General features: G+C 49.4%; 1 protein-coding gene across 7 annotated transcripts in view; it reads right to left on the bottom strand.

The window, feature by feature from the left end:
• The window catches only part of LOC144784933 (exocyst complex component 1-like), a 1,012,560-nt gene that overhangs the window by 91,444 nt on the left and 899,489 nt on the right, over positions 1–21,627 (bottom strand). For all 7 annotated transcript variants that reach the window (XM_078664046.1, XM_078664044.1, XM_078664045.1 and 4 more), the window contains one exon: positions 11,290–11,406. In XM_078664046.1, the coding sequence (XP_078520172.1) occupies positions 11,290–11,406 (117 nt within the window). The remainder of the gene's footprint in view (positions 1–11,289; positions 11,407–21,627) is intronic.

Raw genomic sequence — 21,627 nt, 5'->3', positions numbered from 1 at the left:
AAACGTGTGGACATTCTTCCATGTCGCAGCACGGCATAGCTTGTCCAATGTCACTCCAGCAAATAAAGCTGTTGATGAAGAAACAGTTCTTGTGGAGTGTGCTTTTATTCTTGCTGTTAGAGGCTTGTTAGCTTTTTCGTGGCAGAACTGAATCTGGTGATCGTAGCCTTTGTTACAGCTGTTCCTTGTTTTCCTTGTCAGTAAGCGACCAGAGCTGATCTGTTTTCCTTATCTCCTTCGTCTTGTGTAGGTAGTATTTCAGACACCTTTTGATATCCAACGTATGCAATGCCTGTTCTGCTGGGCTAGATGGATTTGGAAAGAAGGATTGCAATATCACAGGCTCATTGAGGCGAAATTGCGTTGGTGCCTTTGAAATAAATGTCGGATTTGTTCATAAGGTTACGTATTTGTCAGTGAAATGTAGAAAAGGTTCCCTTTACTGTAAATGCTTGTATTTCACTCACCCTCCTTGTCGAGGTAAGAGCTAGTAAGAGGAATACCTTCCATGTGAGGAACTTGAGCTCTGCCTTGTGAATTGGCTCAAACGGTTGTCTCATCAACTGCGCCAGGATCACATTGAGCTTCCATTCTGGAGGAGGTGCACGCACCGGGGGAAATGTGCGGGAAAGGCCTCTCTTGAATTGCTTTATGAGACTAGGGGCACAGAGAGAAAGCGCTTGAGGAGATTTCCTATAGCGGGAAATTGCAGCCAGGGGAACCTTCACTGAAGTGAAAGCGAGATCTGATTTAGCCAGAGAGAGGAGGTATGGCAAAATCTGCTCAGCAGGGGCTTGCAGTGAGTGGACGTTATTTCTTTCACACCAGAAACAGAAATATTTCCATTTCAAATGATATGTTTTGATAGTGCTTTCAGCACGGGATTTAGCAATGATTTCTCTACCGTCTTGCGGTATATTTAGGTCTCTAAATTCTAGGAATTCAGGAGCCATGTGTGAAAGTGAAGAGAGTGTGGATCCAGATGATTCACTTCGCCTTTGTTCCTCGATAACATCATTGAGGACAACTGTAGCCAAATGGGCTTTGCTTGCGACAGCAGGAGCAGTTCTGGGAACCAGTATTGCCTGGGCCACCGTGGCGCTATTAGGATCAGGCGACAGACTTCAGATTTCATTTTGTTTAGCACCCGGGAATTAACGTGATGGGGGAAAGCGTAGGCATATATCCCTGACCATTGCATTAAAAGGGCATTCCCCCTTGACCCTGGTAAATGGAATCTGCTGGCATGATACTGGAATTTGGCTTTCTCCTCCATTGCAAGGAGGTCCAAAGCTGTTTTCCCCATTTCTGAAAGACCTTGTCCAGCTGGGATTGTTCTAGCTCCCACTCGTGGCAACTGGACTGAAACCTGCTTAACGTGTCTGCTAGGGTATTGTGCCGACCCCTGACATGCTCGACCTTCAACGAGATTCCATGGTCCGTTGTCCATTCCCATAATTCCTGCGCTTCTTGGGATAGCGTAATGGATCTCGTTCCTCCTTGCTTGCTTACATAGTACATGCTGGCCATATTGTCCGTACGGGCCAACACTCAGGAGACCATTTGCCTTGAATTTGCAAGTCATGTAGATGACCTCCCCAGCCCTCCATGGAGGCGTCCGTTGTTAGAATTAAATCTGGGGTGCTTTGTCGAAAAGATAGGCCCAGAGCGAGATTTGTCGCCTGAGACCACCTCTGTAGTGTTTCCACCATCTGTGTTGTGATTCAAATTATATCTTCGGAGTATCCCAAAGCTTGTTGCCTCTGTTTCTGCAGCTTTTCCTGAAGAGGCCTCCTCTTTAGTCTCACTAGAGGTACCAGATTTATCGCTGAAGAGCACATCCCCAGGAGCGAGTTGAGCATTCATACTGAAACTGACCCTTTTTTACATGGTCTTTGCAAGTTTTTTTTATAAATGTATCTGTCTCTCTTGAGACTAGAACGGCTTGCATTGAACATTGCCAAGGATGCTCCCAGAAAAGATATTATCTGAGTTGGATGTAAAACTGATTTTTCCCTGTTTAGGGTAAGTCCCAATGTATTGAACAAACTGAGACAAGCTCTCATTGTTTGATCGGTCTCCTGCACTGCTGCTGCTTTGAGCAGCCAATCGTCGAGCTACGGAAAAGCTTGAAACCCCTGAGACTGCAGGGTTGCGCTACTGGCGTCAGGCAATTGGTGAAAATCTGTGGCGTTGATTTTAGGCCAAACGGGAGCAGATTGAATTGACTCTGGGTACCAGCCACTGTGAACCTTAGGAATTTCCGGTGTTTCAAGTGGATTGGGATATGGAAATATGCGTCTTCCATGCCGAGCAAAATCATGAAATCTCCTTTGTTTAAGCATCCCAGAATACCGGAGAGTGTTACCATCCTGAACGTCTGTTTCTTGAGAAACTTGTTGAGTGACCAGAATTGGTCTCCATTCTTATCACTTCTTTCTTATTAGGAAGAAACGAGAATAAAACCTCTTCCTTTTTAAGCAAATGGTACTTCTTCTATTGCTTCCTTGAGGAACATGGCCAAGACTTCCTTCTGTAACAAGTGAAGACGAGGGGCTCCATGGGGTGGAGTGATTGATGGCCGCTGAATAAATTCTAGAGTGTGACCCTAAGTGACTAGGTCCAACACCCAGCGGTCTGATGTTATTTCGTGCCACCGTTGTACATAAGCAGAATTGTTTGCACCCACGGGCAGGGAGGGAAGTTGGGCTGGTACCCTGACATACTCATTGTTTTCTGCCTGAGTCACAGCCTTGTTGGGGTGCTGGCTTTGATTGACGATAAGATGGAGGTTTGTAAGATTGGGGATATTGAGATTGGTATGGCTGATATTGTTGAGCCCTCTGGTATCCTCCTTTGTAGGTGGCAAATCCTCGCCCTCTAGCACCTCTGAATGGTACTTGTCTGTACTGCAGAGCTCCCAAAGACTTTGCAGTGTCAGCATAATATTTTATTGCAAATACAGCTTCGTCAATGTGCTTTCCAAAGAGTGACTCGCCGTCAAAAGCCATATCAAGAACTGTTGTTTGTACCTCAGGTCTAAAGGTAGTTGCTTTTAGCCATCCTTGGCATCGAAGTACAGCCGCTCCTGCCAACTGTCTGAAACCAGTGTTTGCTACGTAAAGGGCACAGTTAGTTATTTCTGAAGCTGCACGCTCACCCTCCCGCAGGATCTTGCGTGCATCTTGTCTGTTTCCTTCCGGGATGAGGTCTATCAATCCTGCCATATCTGACCACATCTGACGGTCAAAGCGACTGATCATGGCTAGAGCATTAGCTGCTCTGATTGTTACAGCTGCCATTGATGAAAACCTTTTCCCCAGGATGTCCATTCTACGCCCTTCCTTGTCTGGGGGTTAGTAATCAGGGTAGCCAGGTTCTTCGAGCGCCTCTGTACAGCCTGAGAAATAACTGAATCTGGCTTAGGATGTCCATTAAGGCAAGCTGGAGAGTCATCCGGAGCCCTGTATTTCTTTTCTACACGAGGCAGTACCGGTAGTATGGATGCTGGTGTTTTCATAATACTGATGCCCTCCTGCCATATATGGTCAATGATAGGAATTTAGCATACCACTTTCTTTGGGCCCTCTTTGAAATCGTATAGAAAATATTCTGTTTGTTTTACAGCAATGGTTAAGTGGAACCTGTTGGCTGCCCTTCGCATTAAATTGTAAAAAAAAAACAATATCCTCTGGAGTAGTCCGAAGGAAAGTGTGGAGGAGGGGATAGTGTTGGAATCACATAATAATCCCAAGGATCATGAACAGATGCTGAGTCTGGCAATGCACCTTCCTCTACTTCTTCTGAGGAGGAGGAAGTGTTCTGTTCTTCGGGGTCGGCTGCCCCCGAGCCTAGTACATTCACAGGTGTGCTCAGCAGTTGAGGTCCTTGTGCACCTGCAGGTTCTTCCACTGGTCTTCTGGTTGACGTTGCTGAGGAGAGAATATTTGTCTGCAATCCACCAACATGGCTTGAAGATCTTCTATTAATGGTGGTAGATGAGACATTTCTCTGTGGCACGGTTCCTGTCAGAGGTTAAATTGATAGCTGTGACGTTGATCCATATACCGTTCCTGGTAATATTGTGCCTCTTGATAATCTTCCTCCTCTTCATCATCCTCCTGGCACTTCACATGGAGCTCAGATGGGCTGTGTCCTACCCCCTAGAGGCCGTCAGCAGCAGCATCATCCTCTTCCTCTACATACCCTTCCAACAGATGCAATGGAAGCAAAGGCAACACCTTGCTATAGTCCTGCATAGACAGGTGTAAAAATGTCTTTGTAACTCTAGTGACCTGAGTAATCCTCGTCGACGGAAGAGTCGACGGTGCAGAAGTTATAAGCGATGGGATTTCCTTTGTCAACGATGCTGTCGTCGATGGTGCTGTCGTCGACGGTATTGTTATTGCAGGTGTCGTCGTCGGCGTCGACAGTGCAGACGCCGTCGATGGTGTCTTCATCGACGGTGTCTTCGTCAACAGTGTCTTCGTCTACGGTGTCTTCGTCGACGGTGTCTCTGCCGTCTACGGAATCTTTGTCAATGGAAATGTAGTCGGCGGTGGGGCGTCAACAGCCTTTGACGACAAAGAAGCTCTCGCCGTCGAGATAGAAACTTTAGTAGAAAGGATAGGAGACTGGATCGCCGTCGTCATCACAGTTGCCGTCGACGATGGCGTCAACAATGTTACACAGATTGTCAACGACGAGAGAGAAGTTGTCGTCGACAATGGCTTTTTCAACAGTTTTTAACTCACAGGATCAGAAGAGGAAGTTCTAGGGCAATCTTTTTCTTTCTTGACAGGTGTAGAGGGCACAGGTAACATTGGTTCAGAGGAATGTTTGGTAGTCTTCTCCTTACTTGAAGCCTTTTCTTGGGAAGACTTAAAACATTTTCTTCCCTCACCTGAGGATCTGTCCTGGGATCTAGCCCTCTTGTGGGATGTTGCAGCTACATCCTCTTCTTCATCAGAAGAACGAGATTGTTGTTTTGTGGTTTGGAGCCACAATAACAATCTTCCCTCTCTGTCCTTGAAGGTTTTGTTAGAAAAGGTGTGGCAGATTTTACAATCTCTCACCTCAAGCCTCGGATAGAGGCAGTAAATACATTCCTTTTGTGGATCATCCACATGGACCCTTTTCTTTCCACAGGTTTTACAAGGGCGGAAAAGGCCTTTCTTGTCTGGCGTGATGTCTAGATTTGCTGAATATGAGAAAACTGAGTAGCACTCAGGGAGACTCCTTTCCACACGACGTGCAGTGAAAATCTGAGGAAAAATGACTTCTGCTGGGAGTGTTCTAGAGGGCGCTAACAGTTGATTGGCTGGATGCCAACATTTAGTCCTTTTTAGGTCTCGCCTGTCGATGCGCATGCGCATCGAGCAAGCGAGACTATGGGGGCTTATCCACTCTTTATCCAGTGCAAGGAATCGTGGCGATTCCTTGCAGTGCCCGTGACTTTTAAGCTCAATGCGCATGCGCATTGAGCTTAAAAGCGCGTGCACGTCCGTCTTGTTTTACCCGCTCCGCCCCCTCCCCTTCCCGCTGTGTACCATTTCTCCTCCCCCCTCCCCTCTCCTCCGTCCGTCTTGTTTGTTTAATTTAACCCGCTCCGCCCCCTCCCCTTCCCGCGGTGTCGCATTTCTCCTCCCCCCTCCCCTCTCTTCCCTCCGTCTCGTTTGTTTAATTTAACCCGCTCCGCCCCCTCCCCTTCCCGCCGTGCCGCATTTCTCCTCCCCCCTCCCCTCTCTTCCCTCCGTCTCGTTTGTTTAATTTAACCCGCTCCGCCCCCTCCCCTTCCCGCCGTGTCGCATTTCTCCTCCCCCCTCCCCTCTCTTCCCTCCGTCTCGTTTGTTTATTTTACCCGCTCCGCCCCCTCCCGAGTTAGCCCACTGCTCTCTTCCCAGCTCTGAAGATCATCCTCGGCAAAAGAGCCGCCGACCCGCAGCCAGCATCAATGCGGTACAGACCTAGGACTATGCTGGTAAGTACTGGCCTCCGGTGCAAATGCTTGTTAAATTTCTAATAAATAGCATCCGAAATATGTGTTTTTGTGAAAAATTGCAGCTTCTAGACCACGAGAGGATGAATTGTTTGTTTAGCAAGCGCTTTCACTTTTGAATTACAGAGCTGGGAGTGGCAGAGCTGACTGCTGAGCATAAGAAGTGAGATCTCGCCTTCTTTTCATTAACACAGGATTCACGTCAGAAACACCCCCTCACCTCCACTCCCATCCCTTGCCTCACGTCTCCCAGCACTGCAAGTACGGCTAGGGCTCGGTCCCCTTCCTGTTGTGCTCATCCTGATGCTTAGCTCCACTGCCTGCACACACCCTCCACCATGTTGCTTTTACTTTAACCCACACGCTGACCCTCGTGTTGTTTCTATATCCCCCCCCCCCACCCCCCCCCCGAACAATGCTGTAAATAATAAAAGGAAACCGTGATCTAAATTAACCTTTTGGCTGCAAGGCATTGCGTTATTTAATCCTTTATTTCATTACAGCTAAATTGTCATGTTCATAAAACCGGAACCTCGACCCCATAACGAGCCAAGCTTCCATCATGTGGGTTCTGCCTCCCTCTAAACGCGATGTGGTGTTTCAGCCCGATCTGCAGTCTTTGGAACTCGGGAACCCGGTTCCAATCTCAGTTTTGGCTCAAACTCTTGAGATTCTGGGCAAATCCCCTAATTTCCTGATGCCTTGAACAATGCATGTGGCCTAGTGTAATGTAACTCTCGCTTACGCAAAGTGCTCTGATCCCTTCTGATCGAATTCACGCTATATTCTACAAACTGCAGAAGACTGCACTAAGGGGTAAAAAAAAAAAAACAAAGCCTCAACATAAGAAAACACGAATAAACACTCGTTGACTGGCCGATTTGTACACAGTGGACCCAGGAAATCGGGACAAATCACAGCTTCCCTACTTAAATTTATAATTTTCAACAGATATTTTGTGTCAGAAACTCCTCCTTTTCCTGCATTAGGTGGAGCCACGCACGTCCAGTGAGAGCCTTCCTGTTGCGCCCTCCCTGCCAATCCTTTCCTTGTCGCAGCCCCCCATGTCCCCCCGTCTCAGCAGCTTGAGCTACGGCAGCAACTTTAAATACTTGCCACACAAGTAGGAAGAGCAGGCCGCATTCCTCCCCCTCACCCCCTCACCCTCACTCACTCACCCTCACCCCCTCACTCACCCTCACTCTCACTCATCCTCACTCAACCACCCTCAACCTCACTCACCCTCAACCCCTCACACTCACTCACCCTCAACCCCTCACCCTCACTCACTCACCCTCAACCCCTCACCCTCAAACCCTCACCCTCACTCACCCACCCTCAACCCCTCACCCTCACTCACCCTCAACCCCTCACCCTCACTCACTCACCCTCACTCACCCTCAACCCCTCCCCCTCGACCCCTCCCCCTCAACCCCTCACCCTCACTCACCCTCCCTCACCCTCAACCCCTCACCCTCAAACCCTCACTCACCCTCAACCCCTCACCCTCACTCACTCACCCTCAACCCCTCACCCTCAACCTCAACCCCTCACTCACCCTCACTCTCACTCACCCTCACTCAGCCTCAACTACTCCCCCTCACCCTCACTCACCCAAAACCCCTCACTCACCCTCACCCTCACTCACCCTCAACACCTCACTCACCCTCACCCTCACTCACCTTCACTCACCCTCAACACCTCACCCTCAACCTCAACCCCTCACCCTCACTCACCCTCACTCACCCTCAACCCCTCACCCTCACTCACCCTCACTCACCCTCACCCTCACTCACCCTCACCCTCACTCACCCTCACCCTCACACAGTGCAATAGTTCTCAGACCATTTCAGTTAGAGCTTTTAGAAATGTTTATGGCTTTTTTTATTTGTAATACTTTAGCATTGGCTACAGGAAACAAAAATGCTAAACATTTACAAAAAAAACCCATAAACAATTCTAAAAACACTAACTCTAATGGTGCGAGACCTATTGCATTTCCAATGCTTGTTTAAAAAAGACATGGATAGGCTACTGTTTAGATGGCCTTGTGCCATTATAGCCTATTAAAGATTTAACCCCTTCGCTGCGGGGGTAATTCCCCTGCTGTGCTGGGGGGAGGGGGGCGCGCACCACGCCCGGTGCTCGCGACGAGCTCAGCTCATCACGCAGAACGGTGGCGCTGTGCTCATGATGAGCTGAGTTCGTCCCGGCCACACCCGTTTCCTCAGAATGTTCAGCATAGCGGGGGAATTATCCCCACGTGTGACCGCCGCGGCCGTTATGACGAGCTCAGCTCGTCATGAGCATGCATGAGGTTAAGACACTGCTTGGATATTTTACTGTGCGACTCCCATCTCGATGACGGGGAAGGATTTAGGCATGTGAATCTATGAAAGATACCACAATACTGGATAATGTGTTATGTACAATCTAGTGAACATCTTTACAAGGGGCCACCTCTAAGTAGAAAGAGGAATGCTCTTCCAAAATATAGACTCTCTCCACTAAATCAGCCTTGTGGAGAACAAGAGGAGTCCACACCCTATGTCTAATCTACTCAGCGTCCTCCCATGCATAACCTTTAAGGAGGCCTTCCCACCTATGGACTCTCTGTATACACGACTCTGGGGCTTTCTGTGAGTAAGCTCTAAGGGGCTAGCGACTATTGCTCTCTGTGTCCACTGATCCACTACCTCTCAATTGCATCATGCATAAGGAATCAGAGAAGTGGCCATGAAACATATACAGAACTTCCCCTAAGGAGAGCGAGGAACCTCCATCACACCTATTAACTCTCTGTAAACACAGATCTCTGAGGCTCTTCACATGGTCACCTCTAAGGGTGAAGAGAAGCTTGCCCATTGAGTTCACTGGTCCACCATTTCCTGATAGTATCACCCCTAAAGAAGAGAGGAGCATTCATGAAACATACAAACAATCTCCTTAGGAGTCTGAGGAGTGTCCGTCACACCTCTAGATCCTCTATAAAAATAGAACATCGTGGCTCTCCTTGTGGTCAGCTCTTAGGGTGAAGGGAAGCTAGCTCTTTGTGTCTATTAGACGGCTGTCTCTCAACAGTATGATCACAAGTAAGGGGAGAGAAGCTCACTCATGCCTTCAGAGTGCTATCTTACAGGTCACCTCCACTGAAATTTAAAGGTGGCTGGGACTTAACCAAATCTGAACAAACTAAGGGTTCTCTGCTGGGTAGTTCTCAGGGCCTGTGTGTCTGTGTGTGTTGTAATGGCACACACACACACTGACACACACACACACACACACACACTCCTTGGAAATTAAACAGACTACTTGTATCATCTAAAAATTTACCATTGATTATCCAGTGCTTTAAATGGGCAGGTACTATCCGGTACTGAGTGCCTGCACATCTTTAACTTGAAAAGGAGAGTATCTGCACTTCTCAGAATTTCTGCAATACAATTGTTTTTTCATCTCTCACTTTCCTCTTCTAAAATGTTGCCAAGTATGCTATTGCCACCACAACCAGCACGGGTAGCTGCATATCGCTTACACAAGATTGTTAGGTGTTGAGGGTTCCGTGAGAGTTAGTGGGCTTCTGGCTGTCAGGGAGGAGCAACCCCAGGTTGAGTGCTGAATAAAGAAGTAGAATTTAAACCAACGTTGGCATCCCTATTGTTACAACAATTGGGTAAAAGAGAGCAGACCTGAATGAGCAAAACAGAAACACTGTTAAGAGTAACCGCACCTCAAATGAGATGTCTTTTACGTGACCGCCCTCCTCAGGGAGAACCTGCCATGCGTAGTCTAGATCCAACCCCTAAGAGTGGCTTTTGATGCCACTCTGACCATCAGAGACATCACCAAGGGATCCACTGCCACCTCCAACCTCTCTGGCACATGCTGCCCTTCCTCACAGGTGCTGCACTGCCACGCTGATGGCAGACTCACGCCATTCAACAACACCATCAACCACGCAAGAAAATCCGCTGCTTGGTTTTGTCATGAGCCATCCACTTCAGTGTCATGGTCAACACATGGGTCTCCCATAGACACATCTTCTGACTCCCCTATTCTGCAGCAGAGCAGCCCAAAAAATGATGGGCTTAAAGAAGAGATGAACCCAGCCCGGCTCTCCAAACCTCAGTCTGGCTCCTCGCCGGAAGTGTGGCCTTGTAACTGTTCTGCCTAACGCACAGACGCCTCGAAGCAAATGTTCAATCTATGAGGCACTAAACTGCAAAAAGGTCCCTGTGAACAATCCTACCAGTATAGTTGGGAGGCCGGTACATGTCAGTGGCCCAGAAGCCTGGAAAAAGTCACCTCTGTCTCCAAGAGGCAAACATGAGACCCTCACATCTTCCAAGCAGGGTGAAACCAGACAGTTTCACTAACAAAACTCCGATGCCCAGCCTGGGGCAAGTTCTTGATGCAGTAATCTGTAAATTCACTTTTTAAAACGTATGACCTATATTAAGAAATCAGCCTTTTTAGGTCTAGCCTGAGCAGCGCATGCGCTGCTCTGCGTGCCATGCTGGATTGGAGTTTATACTTGAAGCCCCGCCCACTCTCCGCCCTTATTTGTCATTGGCTTGTGTCATTGTCCTTCGTAAATGCTGATTCGTTATTAGGCCTGTTAGTCCCTCCTTAGTACCGCCTTGTCTTCATTTGTAACCTCTCATGAGGACTGGCCCTTTTACTTTGGTTGCTACACGGTACGTCTTCTTTAGTGTGTAAGCACTATTTTCTTTAATACATTTCTCTTACTGCATGAGGGTCTCTCGTGTGCAGTTGTGACCACCGGCTTCTTTATTTAACTTGTAGGAAACGAAAAGCTCTTTAGGAGCCATGGAAGACAGAAGGGTGCAGCTCAGCGATGGCTTCAAGCATTTGGAAAGCAATAGGACTCGCATTTGCAAGAGTTTAAGCTATTGGCATTGTAAAGGACAATGCCTTTTATTTATGTTTTAAAAATCAAAACATAAATAAAGGGCCTTATCATTTTCAATGCCAATTGTTTGAATTTGCGTAAATGAGAGACCTGTTGCATTGTAGATGCTTGTTACCTAATGCCAGAAGAACCGATGTCCCTTCTGCTCTTATACCATTCTGTGGTGCCTCTTTCAGCGGTGAGAAGTACCCACAGACTGGCATGTGGCGCTATACAGAATCTCAAAGCTGAGACTGAGCACATGATGCTTCTCATATCTGCCCGGTCTTCAAATCTATGACACAACAGAATATAACAGGCCTCTGGAAGCAGTCTTACAAGGATTTTGTTCCTCGCAGTGCGCCTACATCCCACATACCTCTTCCAGAGGCGCTATGGCTGTTTTCTCCGTGTTGTTTAGCATAAAAAATGTGGTGACGAAGTCCTGTTCAGCTACACACATGGGGGCCAGTTCTGTCAGCACACGATCCAGGGCCTGCAGAGAGCAAGAGATAAAGAGGAATTAAAACACTCAGACAGGTGGCAGCAGACTGAACCAAAACCCCCCCACACACAAGGGTTCTCCCGACTGAACCACACATGTGACGGGGCACTCCCGACAAAACCACACACACGGACCACTCCCAACTGAACATCACATATGGGGACACTCCAGACTAAACAACACACACGGGGCACTCCTGACTAAACCACACGCTCCTGACTGAACCACACATGTGACATGGCACTCCCGACTGAACAACACACACGGGGCACTCCCGACTGAACCACACACACACGTGGGGCACTCCTAACTAAAAAACACACATGGGGGCACTCCCGACTGAACCACACAGTTGGGGATGATGATGGACGGAGCGTTTGAACAAATCAAACACTCACCCCCAGTCAACTGATCTGGGTTTAATCCATCATCATTCTTTAGCTCACTCCACCACCCCAGTTCAGACATGGCAATATGAAAATCAGGCTGACCCTGTCCCTCGTGGGAACAGTCCAGCCCGAACTGCCAAGCCATGTCTTCCCTGGACCAGAAACAAGCATTCTGGTACCGGTTTCGGGTTCATAACCCTCATCAGCCAGGCTATCTTGAATCCAGTGGCAAAGTGAGCAAGGGACCCATGTCTGAGCATACCCTGCCAACTTAAGGCGAACAAAGCGATACCAAAGGGGATGATGGACGGAGAGTTTGAGCAAGTCAAACACTCACTCCCAGTCAACTGATCTAGGTTTAATCCATCATCATTATTTAGCTCACTCCACCACCCCAGTTCAGTCATGGCCATATGCAAATCAGTCTGACCCTGTGCCCCATGGGAACAGTCCAGCCCGAACTGCCAAGCCATGTCTTCCCTGGAGGTGAGACAAGAATCCTGAGACCGGTTTCGGGTTCATAACCCTCATCAGCCAGGCTATCTTGAATCCAGTGGCAAAGTGAGCAAAGGGACCCACGTCTGGGCATACCCTGCCAACTTAGGGCGAACGAAACAAAACCAAAGGGGATGATGGACGAGTGTTGAACAATGCAAACACACACCCCCAGTCAACTGATCTGGGTTTAATCCATCATCATTCTTTAGCTCACTCCACCACCCCAGTTCAGACATGGCCATATGCAAATCGGTCTGACCCTGTGCCTCATGGGAGCAGTCCAGCCCAAACTGCCAAGCCATGTCTTCCCTGGACCGGAAACAAGCATCCTGGGACCGGTTTCGGGTTCATAACCCTCATCAGCCAGGCTACCTTGAATCCCGTGGCAAAGTGATCAAGGGACCGACGTCTGGGCATACCCTGCCAACTTAGGGTGAACATCTCATACGGGGACTGAACCACACACACGGGGCACTCCTGATTAAACCACACGCTCCCGACTGAACCACACAGACGTGACGGGGCACTCCGGACTGAACAACACACACGGGGCACTCCCGACTGAACCACACACATGTGGGGCACTCCTGGCTAAACAACACACATGGGGCACTCTTGACTGAACCTCAGACTCCAGACTGAACTACACACATGGGGCACTCCCAACTTAACCACACGCTTTGGACTGAACCACACACCTGGGGGAACTCATGACTGAAACACACACACAGGGGCACTCCTGATTGAAACACATACAGAGGAACTTCCGACCGACCAACACACATGGGGCACTCCAGAGTGAACCACATACACTGGGCACTCCTGACTGAACCACTGGTCACTCCTCACTGAACCTCACAGTGGCACTCCCGAATCTGAACCACTCCCTACTGAACCTGAACCACACAGAGGGCACTCACGATTGAACCACAGACACCGGGGCCCTCCTGAAGGAACCCCACACTCAGGTGCACTCCCAACTGAAATACACACACAGGGGCACTCCCATCTGAAAAAAACACAAGGGGCACTCCAGACTGAAACACAAATGGGAGCACTCCCGATTGAACCACTCACACAGGGCACTCCCAACTGAACCACACATTCAGGGGCACTCCTGACTGAACCGTACACAGGTCACACTCTAGACGGAACCCCACACAGGTCACACTCTAGACGGAACCCCAAACACAGGGGCACTCACAACTGAACCTGAACCACACACACAGGGGCATTCCCAATTGAACCACACACACAGGGGCACTCCAGACTGAAACACACACACAGGGCACTCCAGACTACAACACACATGGGGCACTCCCGACTGCACCACACACACGACGGTGCTCCTGAATGAACCATACACAGGGGGGCACTTCCGACTGAACCACTCACACAGGTCACTCCCAACTGAACCACACACTCAGGGGCACTCCTGACTGAACCACACACAGGGGGCACTTCCGACTGAACCACATACACAGGGGCACTCACGACTGAACCTGAACCGCACACACTGGGGCCCTCCCGATTGAACCATGCACAGGGGAGCACTCCCGACTGAACCCTACACTCAGGGGCACTCCTGACTGAACCATACACAGGGGGCACTCACGATTGAACCTGAACCACACACATCGGAGCACTCTAGACTGAATCTGAACCACTCACACGGGGGCACTCCTGAATGAATCTGAACCACACACGGGGGCACTCTCTACTAAATCACACACATGGGGCACTCCAGACTGAATCTGAACCACACACGGGGGCACTCCCAACTAAAACACACACATGGGGCACTCCAGACTGAAACACACATGGGCCACTCCCAACTGAACTGCACACACAGGGGCACTCCCAACTGAACCACACACATGGCGGCGCTCCTGACTGAACTATACACAGGGAGGCACTCCCGACTGAACCCCACACATAGGGCACTCCTGACTGAACCACACACTCAGGGGCACTCCTGACTGAACCATACACAGGGGGCACTCCTGACTACACCACATACACAGGGGCACTCACGACTGAACCTGAACCACACACACCGGGGCACTCCCAACTGAACCTGAATGACACACACCGGGGCATTCTAGAATGAATCTGAACCACTCACATGGGGCACTCCCGACTGAATCTGAACCACTCATACGGGGGCACTCTTGACTGAATCTGAACCACTCACATGGGGGCACTCCCGACTGAATCTGAACCACTCACACGGGGGCACTCCTGACTGAATCTGAACCACTCACACGGGGGCACTCCCGACTGAACCTGAACCACACACGGGGCACTCCCGACTTAACCACACACACGTGGGTACTCCTGACTGAACCACATACATGGGAGCACTCCTGACTGACCCCTACACACAGGGGCACTATTGAATGAACCACACACATGGGGGCACTCCTGAATGAATCACACACAGGGGGGCACTCCCAACTGAAACACACACATGGGGGCACTGACGACTAAAACACACACACAGGGGTGCACCCGAATGAAACACATACACGGGGCACTCCAGACTGAAACAGACACACAAGGGGCCCTCCTGACTGTCCCATACACACAGGGACACTCCTGACTGAAACTTACACACCGGGGTACTCCTGGCTAAACAACACACATGGGGCACTCTTGACTGAACCTCAGACTCCAGACTGAACTACACACATGGGGCACTCCCAACTTAACCACACGCTTTGGACTGAACCACACACCTGGGGGAACTCATGACTGAAACACACACACAGGGGCACTCCTGATTGAAACACATACAGAGGAACTTCCGACCGACCAACACACATGGGGCACTCCCGAGTGAACCACATACACTGGGCACTCCTGACTGAACCACTGGTCACTCCTCACTGAACCTCACAGTGGCACTCCCGAATCTGAACCACTCCCTACTGAACCTGAACCACACAGAGGGCACTCACGATTGAACCACAGACACCGGGGCCCTCCTGAAGGAACCCCACACTCAGGTGCACTCCCAACTGAAATACACACACAGGGGCACTCCCGTCTGAAAAAAACACAAGGGGCACTCCAGACTGAAACACAAATGGGAGCACTCCCGATTGAACCACTCACACAGGGCACTCCCAACTGAACCACACATTCAGGGGCACTCCTGACTGAACCGTACACAGGTCACACTCTAGACGGAACCCCACACAGGTCACACTCTAGACGGAACCCCAAACACAGGGGCACTCACAACTGAACCTGAACCACACACACAGGGGCATTCCCAATTGAACCACACACACAGGGGCACTCCAGACTGAAACACACACACAGGGCACTCCAGACTAAAACACACATGGGGCACTCCCGACTGCACCACACACACGACGGTGCTCCTGAATGAACCATACACAGGGGGGCACTTCCGACTGAACCACTCACACAGGTCACTCCCAACTGAACCACACACTCAGGGGCACTCCTGACTGAACCACACACAGGGGGCACTTCCGACTGAACCACATACACAGGGGCACTCACGACTGAACCTGAACCGCACACACTGGGGCCCTCCCGATTGAACCATGCACAGGGGAGCACTCCCGACTGAACCCTACACTCAGGGGCACTCCTGACTGAACCATACACAGGGGGCACTCACGATTGAACCTGAACCACACACATCGGAGCACTCTAGACTGAATCTGAACCACTCACACGGGGGCACTCCTGAATGAATCTGAACCACACACGGGGGCACTCTCTACTAAATCACACACATGGGGCACTCCAGACTGAATCTGAACCACACACGGGGGCACTCCCAACTAAAACACACACATGGGGCACTCCAGACTGAAACACACATGGGGCACTCCCAACTGAACTGCACACACAGGGGCACTCCCAACTGAACCACACACATGGCGGCGCTCCTGACTGAACTATACACAGGGAGGCACTCCCGACTGAACCCCACACATAGGGCACTCCTGACTGAACCACACACTCAGGGGCACTCCTGACTGAACCATACACAGGGGGCACTCCTGACTACACCACATACACAGGGGCACTCACGACTGAACCTGAACCACACACACCGGGGCACTCCCAACTGAACCTGAATGACACACACCGGGGCATTCTAGAATGAATCTGAACCACTCACATGGGGCACTCCCGACTGAATCTGAACCACTCATACGGGGGCACTCTTGACTGAATCTGAACCACTCACATGGGGGCACTCCCGACTGAATCTGAACCACTCACACGGGGGCACTCCTGACTGAATCTGAACCACTCACACGGGGGCACTCCCGACTGAACCTGAACCACACACGGGGCACTCCCGACTTAACCACACACACGTGGGTACTCCTGACTGAACCACATACATGGGAGCACTCCTGACTGACCCCTACACACAGGGGCACTATTGAATGAACCACACACATGGGGGCACTCCTGAATGAATCACACACAGGGGGGCACTCCCAACTGAAACACACACATGGGGGCACTGACGACTAAAACACAGACACAGGGGTGCACCCGAATGAAACACATACACGGGGCACTCCAGACTGAAACAGACACACAAGGGGCCCTCCTGACTGTCCCATACACACAGGGACACTCCTGACTGAAACATACACACCGGGGGCCTCATTTATGAGGCCTTGCGTCAGTTTTGCGCTTCTGATGCGTCACTTTTTGTGACGCATCGGCGGTGTAAAACATGCCTCCTGTGGCGCACTATTTACAAAGTGATGCATCTAAGCAGATGCGTCACTTTGTAACCCCCTGCGCTACATTATACCTGTGTCAGGTATAATGTATGCAGGGGGGGGGCGTTCCCCCGAAAAAGCCTCGTAGAAGTGAAGCCGTGAAATCTATGAGATTTCACTGCGTCACTTCTAGGACGCCGTTGCGTCAAAATCTTGCGCCTGCCTCACAGCAGGCGTAAGACTGACGCAGGCCCTTCAGAGGGGGTTTGCTGGAGTTGCGTTACTTTTGTGACACACTCCAGTAATGCGTCACTTTTGCGCTTACAGATACGTCAGAAATACTGACGTATCTGTAACTCCTTGCGACGTGATGCATCATACATTAAATATGACGCATCAAGAATGTCGCCAGGAGTGCGCACTGAGAAGTGACGCATCGCTGCTTTCACGCAGCGATGCGTCATTTCTCATAAATGAGGCCCATGGGGCACTCCTGACTGAAACACACTGATGCAGAGAGCAAGCGAGACGTGAAATCGGAAACAGGGCACATGAAAAAACAGGACAGTGGCATTCAAAACACTCCCGTGCAGAGAGACACTTAAAATCAGTGCTTAATTTGTAAAAGAATAAGTGCCAGGGCCCTCGTCAAGAGGCCACTGCAGCCTGCACCACCCATTGCCTCTGCCAGTCCTGCCAATGACACCACAAACAAAATTACTAACCATCACACTGCTTCAAGTGGGACAATTCGGACTATTGCAGGTCCCCAAAGCTGTAAGAATGGCCGGGCTGGCACGTATTAGCCATTTTATTGTATATTGAATAATTAAACAACTGTTGCTGTCCTTATCTCTAAATCACATAGACAGCCATGTGGCAAACTGTCGTAAGTGGCGGCGTTGACAATGACGTGCTGCTGCTGAGCACTAGAAGCCACCAGCTCAAATTAAGCACTGCTTAAAACCAAGCACATGCTGACGGACACATGGAATCAAAGATGCAAAAAGCCACTCAAAATGAAACCGCACAGACAGAGCAATCGGTGCAGCATTCGATACCTTTGTTATTCCATTACACTTACAGACACCACTATAAATACGGCCTTACCCTCACCAATGTACAATCCCCATCTCTCCACCAGATGGCAGTGCTATACTTTGAATGATTTGCTTTTGCACACAAAATGAATTCTGTGTAATTCCGGTGACTTGCTTCGGACACAGTTCTTCCAGCACTCTAGTTAATAGGAGTATTTAACTTTACGGTTTGGACAATACTAACGTTTGCTCTTAATGCTTAATCTTCATTTAAGATATTTACAGGAGACAAGTCTTGGTATTTCTCTTCTTACCCCTCTTCCCAGCTCTTATGTCCCCTTTTTAAGGACTTGCTTGATACCAAAGCATTTATTTATTGCGCGTTATATCATCAACAGTAAAGGAGACCGAGGAAGCACTACTGAGAGAGAGGAGGTTTTTGGCCCCGCCCACGTGCGATAACCCTCAGTACAGCATTTGACTGGGCAGAAGCTGTGTCCGTCCATTAAAAAAAAAGAGTGCTTGTACTGCAGCCTGTGCCTCGAGAAAGAGTGTATGCTCCGCACAGCAGGCTCGGTTGGTGATGGTGGCAAGCGAAGGATACAGGATGTAAGCATGACTAGCTCACCAAGAAAGGTTATGTCGGACGCCATAGGTCTGCTCGACTTGGCAATCGTGAAATAGTATGTCGGACACCATAGGTCTGCTCGACTTGTTCACTGTGAAATGTTATGTTGGACGCCATAGGTCTGCTCGACTTGTCCATCGTGAAATGTTATGTTGGATGTCATAGGTCTGTATGACTTGCCCACTGTGAAATGTTACGTCGGACGCCCTAGGTCTGCATGACTTGTCCACTGTAAAATGTTATTTCGCCTACCATAGGTCTGCTCGACTTGGCAATCGTGAAATGGTATGTCAGATCCCATAGGTCTGCATGACTTGTCTCTTGTGAAATGTTATGTTGGACGCCATAGGACTGCATGACTTGTCCACTGTGAAATGGTATGTCGGATGCCATATGTAAATGTAAATGTATTTCGATTTATATAGCGCACTAATCACCCAGGGGTCTCAAGGCGCTTGCTTAGGGAACCCGTCCTGGTATTCCCCTGTGAGATACCCCGGCAGGGTATTCACAAGGTGAAAGCCAGGCATCCCGCTGCGAGAGGCCGTAGTGGAGATTAAGCAAGCTATTGCCCGGAGTCGCAGAGTGTGACCCCGTGAGTCGAGTAGGCACCGGAGCGAGAATTGTCAAGTCCGTGGAATTTTTGAGCCCGAGACCCGCCGAGGCGGGGAATCGAACCCTGGTCCACGGCTGATCTCAGCTTCCGGGTCTGCCGCCTCTAACCACTGAGCCACGCTTCTCCACTATAGGTCTGCTCGACTTGGCAATCGTGAAATGGTATGTCAGATCCCATAGGTCTGCATGACTTGTCTCTTGTGAAATGTTATGTCGCCTGCCATAGGTCTGCTCAACTTGGCAATCGTGAAATGGTATGTCAGATCCCATAGGTCTGCATGACTTGTCTCTTGTGAAATGTTATGTTGGACGCCATAGGACTGCATGACTTGTCTGCTGTGAAATGGTATGTCGGACGCCATAGGTCTGCTCGACTTGGCAATCGTGAAATGGTATGTCAGATCCCATAGGTCTGCATGACTTGTCTCTTGTGAAATGTTATGTCGGACGCCATAGGTCTGCTCGACTTGGCAATCGTGAAATGGTATGTCAGATCCCATAGGTCTGCAAGACTTGTCTCTTGTGAAATGTTATGTTGGACGCCATAGGACTGCATGACTTGTCCACTGTGAAATGGTATGTCGGACGCCATAGGTCTGCTCGACTTGGCAATCGTGAAATGGTATGTCAGATCCCATAGGTCTGCATGACTTGTCTCTTGTGAAATGTTATGTCGGACGCCATAGGTCTGCTCGACTTGGCAATCGTGAAATGGTATGTCAGATCCCATAGGTCTGCAAGACTTGTCTCTTGTGAAATGTTATGTCGGACGCCATAGGACTGCGTGACTTGGCAATCGTGATTGTCGGACGTCATAGGTCTTCAAGACTTGTCCACTGTGAAATGTTATGTTGGACGCTATAGGTCTGCTCGACTTGGCAATCGTGAAATGGTATGGCAGATCTCATAGGTCTGCATGACTTGTCCACTGTGAAATGTTATGTCGGAAGCCATAGGTCTGCTCGACTTGGCAATCGTGAAATGGTATGTCAGATTCCATAGGTCCGCATGACTTGTTTCTTGTGAAATGTTATGTTGGACGCCATAGGACTGCATGACTTGGCAATCGTGATTGTCGGACGTCATAGGTCTGCATGACTTGTCCACTGTGAAATGTTATGTTGGACGCTATAGGTCTGCTCGATTTGGCAATCGTGAAATGGTATGTCAGATCCCATAGGTCTGCATGACTTGTCTCTTGTGAAATGTTATGTTGGACGCCTTAGGACTGCATGACTTGTCCATTGTGAAATGCTTTGTCGGACGCCAGAGAACTGCATGACTTGGCAATCGTGATTGTTGGACGTCATAGGTCTGCATGACTTGTCCACTGTGAAATGTTATGTCGTACGCTATAGGACTGCATGACTTGTCCATCGTGAAATGTTATGTCGGACGTCATAGGTCTGCATGACTTGTCCACTGTGAAATGCTATGTCGGACACCATAGTACTGCATGACTTGTCCATTGTGAAATGCTATGTCGGACGTCATAGATCTGCATGACTTGTCCACTGTGAAATGCTATGTCGGACGTCATAGGTCTACATTACTTGTCCATCATGAAATGCTATGTCGGACGCCATAGGACTGCATGACTTGTCCACTGTGAAATACTATGTCAGACGCCATAGGACTGCATGACTTGTCCATCGTGAAATGTTATGTCGGACGTCATAGGTCTGCATGACTTGTCCACTGTGAAATGCTATGTCGGACGTCATAGGTCTGCATTACTTGTCCATCGTGAAATGCTATCTCGGACGCCATAGGACTGCATGACTTGTCCATCGTGAAATACTATGTCAGACGCTATAGGACTGCATGATTTGTCCATCGTGAAATGTTATGTAGGACGTCATAGGTCTGCATGACTTGTCCACTGTGAAATGCTATGTCGGACGTCATAGGTCTGCATTACTTGTCCATCGTGAAATGCTATGTCGGACACCATAGTACTGCATAACTTGTCCATCGTGAAATGCTATGTCAGACGTCATAGGTCTGCATTACTTGTCCATCGTGAAATGCTATGTCGGACGCCATAGGACTGTATGACTTTTCCATCGTGAAATAATATGTCGGACACCATAGGACTGCACGACCTGTCCATCGTGAAATGTAATGTTGGACGCCATAGGTCTGCATGACTTGTCCACCATGAAATGTTATGTTGGACGCCATAGGTCAATAATGGTTCTGTCCGACAGAACCATTATTGATTGTTTAACTACCCGCCCAAGTTCTGAGGGTTACAGGGTCACCCCATTATATTTAATGGACGCCATAGGTCTGCATGACTTGTCCATCGTGAA

The sequence above is a fragment of the Lissotriton helveticus genome, chromosome 10 (assembly GCF_964261635.1).
Source record: "Lissotriton helveticus chromosome 10, aLisHel1.1, whole genome shotgun sequence".
Classification (NCBI taxonomy): Eukaryota; Metazoa; Chordata; class Amphibia; order Caudata; family Salamandridae; genus Lissotriton; species Lissotriton helveticus.
This window is presented reverse-complemented; position numbering and strand designations above follow the sequence as displayed.